At 43.8% G+C, this 12,090-nt stretch overlaps 1 protein-coding gene and 1 long non-coding RNA gene across 6 annotated transcripts in view; one reads left to right on the forward strand and one right to left on the reverse strand.

Moving 5' to 3' along the window:
• Positions 1–547: 547 nt before the first annotated feature.
• On the reverse strand, positions 548–5,937 carry LOC140729971 (uncharacterized). Its single transcript, XR_012099447.1, has 3 exons — positions 5,826–5,937; positions 5,364–5,483; positions 548–1,034 (listed from the first exon to the last, which is right to left on the reverse strand). It is a non-coding gene; the product is annotated as an uncharacterized lncRNA (long non-coding RNA).
• A 2,094-nt stretch (positions 5,938–8,031) lies between these two features.
• Positions 8,032–12,090, forward strand: part of LOC140730291 (fasciculation and elongation protein zeta-2-like) — a 123,605-nt gene continuing 119,546 nt past the window's right edge. For all 5 annotated transcript variants that reach the window (XM_073050504.1, XM_073050503.1, XM_073050501.1 and 2 more), the window contains exon 1: positions 8,032–8,475. In XM_073050504.1, the coding sequence (XP_072906605.1) occupies positions 8,036–8,475 (440 nt within the window). In that variant the 5' untranslated portion in view covers positions 8,032–8,035. The remainder of the gene's footprint in view (positions 8,476–12,090) is intronic.

The following is a 12,090-nucleotide window of genomic DNA, read 5'->3' on the forward strand; positions in this document are numbered from 1 at the left end:
CCCGGTTCTGAGACGGCAACCCTGACCTGAGACGGTAACTGGTTTCACTTCCCACAGAAGCTGCTATTTTCTGTTTCGGATTCCAGAATCTGCTATTTTATTTGTTTCCCGGAATATTCTATCAATGCAACCATTGTCCCCATCAAGGACACCCACCATCTCAGCAATCGGGAAGGAGGTACAGGAGCCTTCGTCCCACATCACTGGGTCAGGAACAGTTATCAACAATCAGGTGTAATTTCACTCGACTCAACACTGATTCCACAATCAATGGATTCACTTTCAAGGACTCTACAACTCATGTTCTCAGTGTAATTTATTTCAATAAATTTCAATAGGTACATTTAATGTCAGAGAAATGTACACAGTATACATCCTGAAATTCTTTTTCTTTGCAGACATCCACGAAAGCAGAGGAGTACCCCAAAGAATGAATGCAGTTAAAACACTAGAACCCCAAAGCCCCCCCAACTCCCCCTCCCACAGACAAGCAGCAGCACAAGGTAATGACCCCCCCACCCCCACCAGCAAAAAAGCATCAGCACCCTCCACCGAGCACTCAAGTGTGCAGCAAAACATCAATGAAGACGTACACTGCAGTACCCCAAAGACTGCTTGTTCACCCGGTAATTTGACATACCACAGGCTCTCTCTTTCCCTAATAAGGGAAAAAGAGGTGTCCCCGTTTCACAGCGAGAGGGGAGACAAAACAAGCAACTCACTGATTTATGATGTTAAAAGTCTGTCTCGTCGCTTTTTCCGAGCTCTGCGCCTGGAGGGTCAGCAGCAAAAACGGGCAGCTCTCCGGACACACAACCCCCGGCAGCTAGCCTGATGACCCATGTTCTCCCACGGCCTGGAATCAGCACATCCCCAGAGCCCCAGAATCCCGGAACTCTGAAAGCACACTCGTCTTCTAGGCTGCGTACTTGGGAAATCAAAAAGCGGCCGCTCTTGAGGCCCTGAGAGCGGGTCTCATTCCCACAGAGAACCAAAGTCAGAGTGTAACTCCAGATCAGGATCTTCAAAAGAACCTGGAAAAGTGGGGGGGGGGGCGGGAAGAGGTGTCAAAGTTAGAAATAGAACTGTTTCCAAAGAAGCAAGCAAAAGAGTCACTGTTTAGCTCCATCTTGACTTTGCTCCGCCTTTTAAGATCTATTATTACTATTACTCTGTGTAGCAGGGTGGAGATACGGCTCTACCAAAAGAGATGTAAGACACTCCTTCCCTCCATTAGCCTGCAGTCATCCTTGGGCAAGGTGTACCCCCTACTTAGCATCCACCCCCTCCACCCTGATCATGGTTGCGTGAAGCCATGGGGGCAGGTGGATGGTCGTATGAGCAACTGGTGCATATCACAAATCCTACTTATGCAGCCACTGACACCAGGCAGACAATCTCTGAAGAGTGCTGATAACGGCTGGCACTCAGAAGTAGACAATGGCAAACCATTTCTGTAGAAGAACTTGCCAAGAACGTACATGGTCATGAGTCCATGATCGCCTATGTCATATGACACCCAACACAATGATGATGATGAGTATTAATATGTTTTTTCTTTGTATTGGAACCATTTGTCTTTTGCACATTTGTTGTTCGACAGTCCTTGTTTCAAGAGTTTCATTGATAGTGAGTGATCTTGTGATGATGAGGGTTGTTAATGTGGGTTAGGGTAGTAATTGTCTTCTAGTGCGTGTAAAATGGATGGCTGCATTTGGTGGGCTGACACATCTGTTTCTGTGCTGTAGGTCTCTATGATTCTTCCATTTGACAGAACCATAAATGGGGATTTTTACTGATGGTTGTACAATGTTCTGTCCTTTCAGATTCTTTGAAGCACTCCCTCAGGGGTGTTGCATAGAGGAGAACAGGTTATTCTGGTAATTGCAACAACATGAACTTTAAATTTTTATTTTGCTACTGTTTTGGACAATTAAGTACATATATATATACACTTTTGCACTATTTCTTTCAGGTATATGAATACAAAAGTTGGAAGGGTAAGTTATAAATGCAAGAGAAGAGAGGTTATGGCTCAGTTTTATAGGATGTTAGTGAGAACACATCTGAAGGTCTATGTACAATGCTGCTCTCTTTATTTATGAAAAGGTTCTCATGCATTGGAAGCATGTCAGGGAAGTTTATTAGGTTAATGCCCAGAATAGATAGCTTGTCAAATGAGCTAAGGTTTAGTCTTGTAAACACCGGAGTTCAGAAGAATGAAAGAGGATTTATTTAAAACATTTAAGATCCTGAGGAGTCTTCATAGGGTGGATGTGGAAAGGATGTTTCCTATAGTGGGAGAATCTAGTATTGTAGTGGCACAGTTAAAATATAGACAAGGATGAGTTTTTTTCAACAAATTCCATGACTCTTTCTCAAAAGGAGATGGAAGCTGAGTTTTGAATGCTTGAGTCTGAGGTAAATAAGTTCTTGATAAGCAATGGCATGGGTAGACAGAAATGCAGAATTAAGGTTGCCATCAGGTTAGCCATGATTTTATTAAATAGCCATGTGAAAAGTTAAGTGGCCTAATTCTGATTATTCTCCCCGTTCAAACTTGGGTATCTGTACTAAAACAGATAGAATTCTTCATGTCCACGTATCCACTCCACATGAACAATGCAGCTACCCATACTTATCTTTCCTTTGCCATTCACCTTAAATCTTTGCCCTCACCTTCCCTCTCCTTTAGTCCAGGGTCTTTTGTCTTCTCCTATCAGATTACCCCTTCTTCAGCCCTTTATCTCTTTCACCAATCAACTTCCTAACTCTTTCCTTCACCCATCCCCCCCGCTCAGTTTCACCAATCACCCACCACCTTGTACTTCTTCCTCCCCTTCGCCACCTTCTTACACAGACTTCTCTTTCTCTCTGGTCTTGATGAAGGGTCTCAGCCCAAAACCTTGACTGTTTACTCTTTTTCCAGAGATGCTGCCTGGCCTGCTGAATTACTCTGGCATTTTGTGTGTATTGCCACTAAATTCTTGGTTGGGTAAGGTCAAGCTATGCTACAGTTTGCCTAAACCAATTTGGTTGACTTGGTATTACCACGTGTCCCCTATTTTTGATCAATATTTTGTGTTCCAGCTTTAAACAGATCAATAGTAAGTTTTTTAAATTGTTGCATTTTGGGGAATGGTTGGGTCAGGTATGGAAAAAACAATAAGGGAGATTGGGTTGGGTTTGGATTGGCTCTCATTAGGTTGTGCTCAGATATATATTTACCACTGCCTTCAAAACTTATAGGTTTGATACAGTTTGAAAACTAAAATTATTATCTGCATTAAATCACTATATTTATCTTCATTGTTCCAGATTTCCAATACTATCCCACTGGAAATAAAAGTTATCAAGTTCCTTTGTTAATATATTTCAGGAAAAGTAGTGGTCCTCAATAGACAAATTGGTTGTTATTGTCTCAAGTACTGAGATACAGTAAAAAAGTTCCGTTTTGTGTGCTATTCGCACAAATAAATTTATCACAGCTGTGCTTTGAGGTAGCGTAAGGGAAAACAATGACAGAATGCAGAATAAAGTGTTACAGTTACAGAGAAAGTGCAGTGCAGACAATCAGAATCAGAACCAGGTTTAATATCACCAGCATATGTAATGAAATTTGCTAACTTTGCGGCAACAGTTAGTATATTACAGTTAGTATATAAATATATATTAAACAGTTAAATAAGTTGAGCAAAAACAAAGGAAATATAAAGGTAGTGAGGTAGTGGTCATGGGTTCAATATCCATTCAGAAATAAGATGGAAAGAAGCTGTTACTGAATCGTTGCGTGCGTGCCTTCAGGCTACTGTGCTTCCTTCCTGATGGGATCAATGAGAAGAGGTCATGACCTGGCTGGGAGGAGTCAATAAGACACAGAGCCATAATGAGGGCAAGATATTACCGTACTGCAGCAGGCCTCCATTAGTCTCGAAGACCATCAAGCTGCAAGACTCCCCTCTCCACGCCACCGATGGGTAATAGGGCCCATACACCGGTTTGGCCTCGGTGTCGTCGCAGAGCAATGTGTGGTTAAGTGCCTTGCTCAGGGACACACACGTAGCCTCAGCCAAGGCTCGAACTAGCGACCTTCAGATCACTAGACCAACGCCTTATCCACTTGGCCACGTGCCAATGCATGTACTGTACTAGGGAACCATTGAATAGTCTTATGACAATGGTCTAGAAGCTCTCCTTGAGTTGGTGGTACGTATTTTCAGGCTTTCATATCTACTTTACTGAGACAGGGAGAAGTGCGGACAAAGTCCATGCAGAGCAGATTCACTTAGATATTACCTGGGATGGAGCCTTTCAGTTAAGAGGAAACTCTGAATAGGCAAGGTTTTTTTGCACAAAGTGTTGGGGGTGGGGGAGTGAAGATGAGAAACTGGTATACTAAATTATGAGGGATATTGATAGACCTTACCTCATAACAGAGGTTTTCGCTTCCGGATGATGTTAAGAGATTTAGTGGGGTTCAGAGAAGTATTTCCATCCACCCAGGGAATGGTTGGAATTTGGAATGCACCGGCTGAGTGGTGGGGATCAGACACTCCACACCATTGACACAAGTACCAAGATGGACATTTGAATCACCAAGATGTAGGTTACAGACCAGGTGCTGGTAAACATAATTAGTATAGATGGTTGCTTGTTTGCAAACATGACTATGTTGTGTGATGCTAATGAAGTTGAAAAGTCATGGACCTAAACACAGATGCTGTCTGACCTGCTTCCCCAGTCCAGCAGTGAAGATTCAGTTTATTGTCATTTAGAAACCACAAATGCAATGCAGTTAAAAAATGAGACAACGTTCCTCCAGAATGATATCACAAAAGCATATGACAAAACAGACTACACCAGAAAATCCACGTAACGTTTGGCAATCCCCAATCCAGAGTCCGGAGAGGCTGCTGCGTATTGATAGATAGATAGATAGATAGATAGATAGATAGATACTTTATTCATCCCCATGGGGAAATTCAACTTTTTTCCAATGTCCCATACACTTGTTGTAGCAAAACTAATAACATACAATACTTAACTCAGTAAAAAAAATATGATATGCATCTAAATCACTATCTCAAAAAGCATTAATAATAGCTTTTAAAAAGTTCTTAAGTCCTGGCGGTTGAATTGTAAAGCCTAATGGCATTGGGGAGTATTGACCTCTTCATCCTGTCTGAGGAGCATTGCATCGATAGTAACCTGTCGCTGAAACTGCTTCTCTGTCTCTGGATGGTGCTATGTAGAGGATGATCAGAGTTTTCCATAATTGACCGTAGCCTACTCAGCGCCCTTCGCTCAGCTACCGATGTTAAACTCTCCAGTACTTTGCCCACGACAGAGCCCGCCTTCCTTACCAGCTTATTAAGACGTGAGGCGTCCCTCTTCTTAATGCTGCCTCCCCAACACGCCACCACAAAGAAGAGGGCGCTCTCCACAACTGTCGCTACCGTCTTAGCGCGTTTCCCGGAAAGGAGCTCCAAACCCACCAGACAAACAAGACCAAAACCTAAAGCTGCACAAAACCATAGTTACAACATATAGTTACAACAGTGCAAACAATAGCATAATTGATTAAAAAAAAACAGACTATGGGCACAGTAAAAATAGTCCAAAGATGTTAAAGGACTATAAGTTCAAAAGAAATCACCACACAGTTTCCACAAGTCCCCAGGGTCCCGACAGACTCGCCATCCCATGCCGGCGGCAGAAGAGAATACCCCCGCTATGGACTTCCACGGCGCCGCCCGACTCAGCCTCGCAGACGCAGCACACAATGAAAGCTCCGTCGAACCCAGCCTCGCAGACGCAGCACACACCGAAAGCGACCTGACCACAGCGGACTCCGAGTCCGTCGAACCTCCGAGCCGACGACCATCCCCTCTAGCACAGCTTCTCCGAGCACCATCCTCTGCCGAGCATATTAAGACGGCCCAGCCAATGGCCATCACCAATGCGACCCCGAGGACTGGGGCCCTGTTCTTCCCAGCAGAGTCCCGGACCTCACAGCAGCAGCAGCAGCAACGAAGAAGGTCTTCCTGGAGATTTCCCGATGTTCCTCCGTGCTCCCACGTCCGTTTTCAATCGATTATGATTGTGCATGGTACCGCACTTCACAAATAATAGATAATCAGCTCCGGAGTGGCCGCTGCAAGCTGCGTCGTGCCGCCATCTTGGAAAGGGTCTTGGAAGATGTTTTATTTATAAAGGAAGATATATTTACTTTGGAATTAGTGCAGTACAGATACATGAGATTTATAACAGTGTAAAGACAATTGATCAAAAAGGGATTACTTGCCAAGGAAATAGTTGATGTTTTAAGATGATTGACGGAATGCTTAGGGGAAGATGTCAGAGAGTGATAAGAGTATGGAAGGCACTGCTACAGGTAGTGGTGGAAATGGTGAATCTGTCGAATTCATTGTCACAAGTGGCTGTGGAGGCCAGGTCAATGGGTGTATTTAATGTTGATAGGTTCTTGATAAGTCAGGGCATAGAAGCTTGCGGGGAGAAGGCAGGAGAAAAGGGTTGAGATAGAAATGGGTCAGCCGTGATGAAATGGCAGCGCAGACTCAATGGGCTGATGGCCTAATTCTGCTCTTGGGTCTTATGGGTGGCAGGGTGGAGAGATGCCTCCAGCAAAGAAGGTGTAAGACCCTCCTTCCCTCTGCTAGCGAAAGAAAAATGGAGGGCAATGTAGGAGGGAAGTGTTAGATTAATCTTGGAGTAGGGTAAAAAGTTAGCACAACATCATGGGTCAAATGGCCTATACCGTGCTGTACTGTTCCATCTTCCATGTTTGATAAAAACACTACAGCTTAGAAAAATCGGACGCGAGGAAGGATTTGTGATGGACTGCTAAGTTAGCTGGTGTGACGATGTTTCTGCTGCTGGGGAAGCATCAGCTGGTCTCAGAACAAAGTTCCAGCCAGTTACAACTGAGTTGAGAAATCTTTTGCTATAATTACAGATGATCATAAACTCTCTAGTTTAGAGGTCTGTGGATGCTTTGTCTTCCGCTGTTGAAATTGTGAAACACGAAGTGAATTGGAGGATATGGGAATCAGTCAAGAAGGTGGGCTTGAGGTGTAGGCTTGACTCTGATTCATGGTCATAAAAGACAGAAACAGGCCCTTCGGCCCACTACATCCATGCTGACCATTTATGCTTGTACCATTTACTTGCATTTGGTCTGTGGCCTTGTATACCTTTGTAATTCAAGTGCTCATCTTGATGCTGTTTAAAAATTCTGAGAGTCACTGGCTCCACCGTTCTCTTAGGCAGTGCATTCCAGAACCCACCATTACCCTGCTGAAAAATTTCCCTCTCCGATCAGTCTACATTTCCTACCGTTCACTATATACCAATGTCCTCTTATTTTAGACACCACTACATCCTTATCATTGGCCCGATGTTTCCTTCTCATAGTTTTATATAATACTGTCACCCCATCATCCTCCTCTTCTCTAGGGAAAACAGACCCACTCTATTCAGTCCCTAATCATAACCTTAATGCTCAGTCGCAATAATGACTGACATTGAATACCAGAGTAATTAAACGCAGGAAATTGGGACTAGTTAATTGGAAAAGCATTGTCAGCATGAATTCTTTTAGCCAAAATGCCTGCAATGGAATCGGAATCAGAATCAGGTTTTAATATCACTGGAACATGTTGTTTTTGCTGCAACAGTACATTGCAATACATAATAATTAAAACCACAGATTACAATAAGAAGTACAAATAATAAAAAAAAATCAAATAGTAGCGCAGGCGGAGGGGAAGAGTATTCCTTTATAACTGCAGAGAGAGTTTGGTGCAGGAAGAAACAGGGTTAACGTTTCAGGTTAGCAAAGGGCGGGGCGTTTTGGAGGGGCCGAATGTTCCAGCGCGTCCACGATCCGGCAGCTCCGGCTCGCGCCCCGGGTTTCCACCGTTGGCATCTGCGTGGTGGTCACGTGGACACGCCCCGGGCACTTGGTTAACGCGCGTCCTGCCCTCGCTCGCGCCCGCCCGTTTCGTGTGAGGTCATGGCGTACAGTACTGGGAGGCAACGTCACGCTCGCGGCTGCCGCTGTCAGTTGGCGAGTGCGCGCTGGCGGGGGCGGGGGGACAGACGGTCGGGCGGTCCGAGTGCCGCGGCCATGGCGGCTCCCTTGGCGCAGTTCGACGAGGACTGGCAGGATTTCTACGAGTTCAAGGCGCCCTCGGGTAGTTTCAAACTGGACCAGGTCAACTCCAACGGCGTCGCGGCCCCGGCTGGCGGCACCGGGACGCTGGAGCAAAGCCTGGAAGATTTCTCCGAGCTCGACAACTTCTCCGGCGAGATCGTCAGCTTCAAGTCGATGGAGGACCTGGTCAATGACTTCGACGAGAAGCTAACCGTGTGTTTCCGGAACTACAACACCAACACGGAGAACATTGCACCGGTCAAGCCTATTTCCGAGGAGAACATCATGAGAGACGACGAGTGAGTTTGGGGCCGTGGGTTGCCAAGGGGTCGTGTCCTGGTATGCGAGTGTTGGTGGGCGGGGAACAGTCTCGGTGGACCCGCTGTTGCATCCACCCAGTGAATCTGAATTGATGCAAACTTTGTCCTTTCCACATGTGTGGTCGCTAGTCACTTCCCATTGAAACAACGCTTTGTGCTTGCGGGTCCGTTTCCCCCCTCTGCAGCTCTTTTCCAGGTGCTGCGAGAATTGCAGTGAGTGCCCTTTCCTACTTTGTTGCAATTCGCGTTCTGCCAGGGTCTGCTGATTTTCCTTGATGCATACACACCATCGTAACAAAACTTTTTTTATATATGTAACACAAAGCTATTCGCTGGGTTTTGAATATTGACCATACTCGATAAAAGGCTTGCACGACGTGACACAGCACAGGAAAAAGGCCCTTTGGCCCGCTGGGTCTGCATCAACCACCCACTTGTACTAATCCTGTTTTAGTGGCATTTTTAACATTTTCCACACATTCTTATAGACGCACATATTCTGCTGCTCAGGTACGCATCAAGGGTAATTTAAAGTGGTCATTTAACTCACCAACCCGAACGTCTTTGGGATATAGGGGAAACCGGTGCATCAAAGGGGAAGCCCACACAGTCAGGGAGAATGTGCACACTGACAGCACTTGAAGCCTTAGCTCTACGAGTTCTGCCACTGGGCTGCCCTGCTTAAGAGCTAACTGTTTTATTTGTACTTGTTACAAAGTGATATGTCTTTAGGTAAGCTGCATGCACTGTCTGCAGTTAATGAGATGTCTTTTTTTTTGTTTACTTATTGAAACACAGCGAGGACTAGGCCCATTCGGCCCTTCGAGCTGTGCTATCCAGCAATCCCTTGATTTACCCCTAGCCTAATCAAGGGACAATTTACAAAGACCAATTCACCTACCATCCGGTAGGTCTTTGGACTGTGGGAGGAAACTGGAGCACCTGGAGGAAATCCATACAGTTACAGGGAGAATGTACAAACTCCTTACATGTACCGGCGGAATTAACCCCGGGTCACTGGTACTGTTAAGTGTTGTGTTAACCACTACACTATCATGCCACCCCATCTTGGATATTTCATATTTTGGCAGCAGATAGCTAAAATTCTGAGTTGTCTAATTATAACAGACTGTCGTATATACTCACAGACCTAGTGTTGCTCTTTTCAAAGATGGTACCCTGAGTACTAAACAGTAAATCTGCAATCTTGGATGAAAGTTCTTTTTTGTTATGCTGAGATCTCTGCGTAGCAAATTGCAATATGATATTTTAAAATGAAAATATTGTTACTAAATTTTATTAAACGTTGGGCAAATGACCATCATGTAAACAAAGCTGAATGCGTTGAGCTGTATGTTGTGTAGGTTATTTTGGAAGCTGCTGAGTAAAATCCAATGATCCCAGATTGTATATTGCAAGCAATACTTGGAAGTATTATGATTCTAATTACATTAACATTGTAGAAGGGTATCATGAAAGTTTGCAAATCATGAATTAGGTTTATTTAGTATACCAATGTCACTTGCAGTGTTTTGAAATTCAGTGCAGAAGATAAATGTATGTTTAGCTTCTTATAGAGCCACAGTCTTGGTGTAGCACAGGGGCCACTTGGGTAGATGGCTAGCACATTTAGACCAGGTTGTATTTTCTTAGCCAAGTAAAACAAAATGTTGGAAATATCTGGCAAGTCATACATCACCACGACAATAAGAAGCAGAGGTAAAATTTCAGTTCAATAACTTTTCATCAGAACTGAATTATTTCAGGTAATTTCTGGTTTTAGATTTCTAGCTTTTTGTTCCATTCACCATTCCAGAAGTATGAACAACATCTGTATGATCTTGAAATCTTTTACTAATCTGTATTTTTAATATGGTGGCTAGTTTATAAGGTCAGAGATGGAGATTGGGTGTTAGACTGAGTTTCAAGCCATAGTGTAAGTTGCCTCTACACTTTTCCAAGTACAACACATTTATTCCTGTTTTGACTCTGCTTAATGTTCATTAGTGTTTGAGCCCTGCACAACCCTCTGTCTCAAGGGTTTGAAGGCCATTTACACACAATATAATGAGAAATAAAAAGAAAAAATGCTGAAATACTGTGCAAGTCAAACAGCGTCTTTGGATCGATTAACTGTTAAACTTGATTTTGCTTCTGATGGTAGATTATTATCATGGACTTGTATGTTGTTTTGCAGCAGTAGTACAGTGCAAAATCATAAAATTACTATAATGAATATAGTGCAAAGAAAAAGGAATAATGAGTAGCGTTCACGATATTCAGAAATCTTGTGGAGGAGAGGAAGCTGAATAGCTGAGTGTGTGTCTTCAGGCTTCTGTACCTCCTTCCTGATGGTGATAATGAGAAGAGGACATGTCCCGGATATTGTGGGTCCTCAGTGATGGATGCTGTCATCTTGAGGCACCGCCATAATCTTGTGCTAAATATTAGGATTATTATTAGCAAGCTGCAGCTTTTTGTTCTGTGGAATGAAGCAGATTTTCCTGGAAGTTGTCTGCATTGACTTGAGTAAAGCAATCAAGAGGGTCTGTCATAATAGGTTGATCCAGAAGGTTAAGAAGATTATAGGATCCATGGAGAGAGTAGATTTGATTCAGAATTGGTTTGGTGATAGAAGATGCGGTAGTGGTTGACTGGAGGTCTGTGACGGTAGTGTTCTGCTGTGATCATTGTTGAGTCAATAGACAATAGACAGTAGGTGCAGGAGTAGGCCATTCGGCCCTTCTAGCCAGCACTACCATTCACTGTGATCATGGCTGATCATACACAATCAGTACCCCGTTCCTGCCCTCTCCCCATATCCCTTGACCTTGCTATCTATAAGAGCTCTATCTAACTCTCTCTTGAATGCATCCAGAGACTTGACCTCCACTGCCTTCTGGGGCAGAGCATTCCACATATCCAGTCCAAAAGGACACAGAGTCCTTTGTGATTATATAAAATGATTGGACTAAGACGATTGTGCGCTGATGAGCAAGTTTGCAGATGGCGCAAAAATTGATGGATTTGTGGATAATGATGGAGATTGTCAGCCGATATCAAGCTGTCAATCAGTTAAAAATATGAGCAGAGAAGTGTCAGAGTTTAAGCTTAAAAAGTGTTAGGTGTTGCATTTAGGAGTCAAATAAGAGGAAAGCATATAGTAAGTGGTAGGGTCCATGAGAGCACTGACAGACAGAGGGATCATGAAAATGGCATCACTGGGTAGGATGATTGGCAGAAGTCAAAGAGTGGGAATAAATGAGACCTTTTCTGGTTGGCTGCCGGTGAATAGAATTCCGTGGTGTCAGTGTTCGCTCTTCTACTTTTCACATTATATGTTAATGATCTGAATGGCAGAATTGACGGCTTGTTGGCCAGGTTTGTAGACAGTACAAAGATAGATGGAAGGACAGGCAGTGTTGAGGAGCAGTGAGTTTGCAGACGGACTTGGATGGATTAGGAGAATGGTTTAAATTAAGTTTAAAAATTGGCAAGTCATCTTTAAACCACATTTGGAGTATTGTGTGCAGTTCTGGTTGCTGCATTACAGGAGACTTTGGAGAGGTTCAGAAGAGGTTTACTAGGATTTTG

This window comes from Hemitrygon akajei, chromosome 7, assembly GCF_048418815.1.
Source record: "Hemitrygon akajei chromosome 7, sHemAka1.3, whole genome shotgun sequence".
NCBI classification, from domain to species: domain Eukaryota; kingdom Metazoa; phylum Chordata; class Chondrichthyes; order Myliobatiformes; family Dasyatidae; genus Hemitrygon; species Hemitrygon akajei.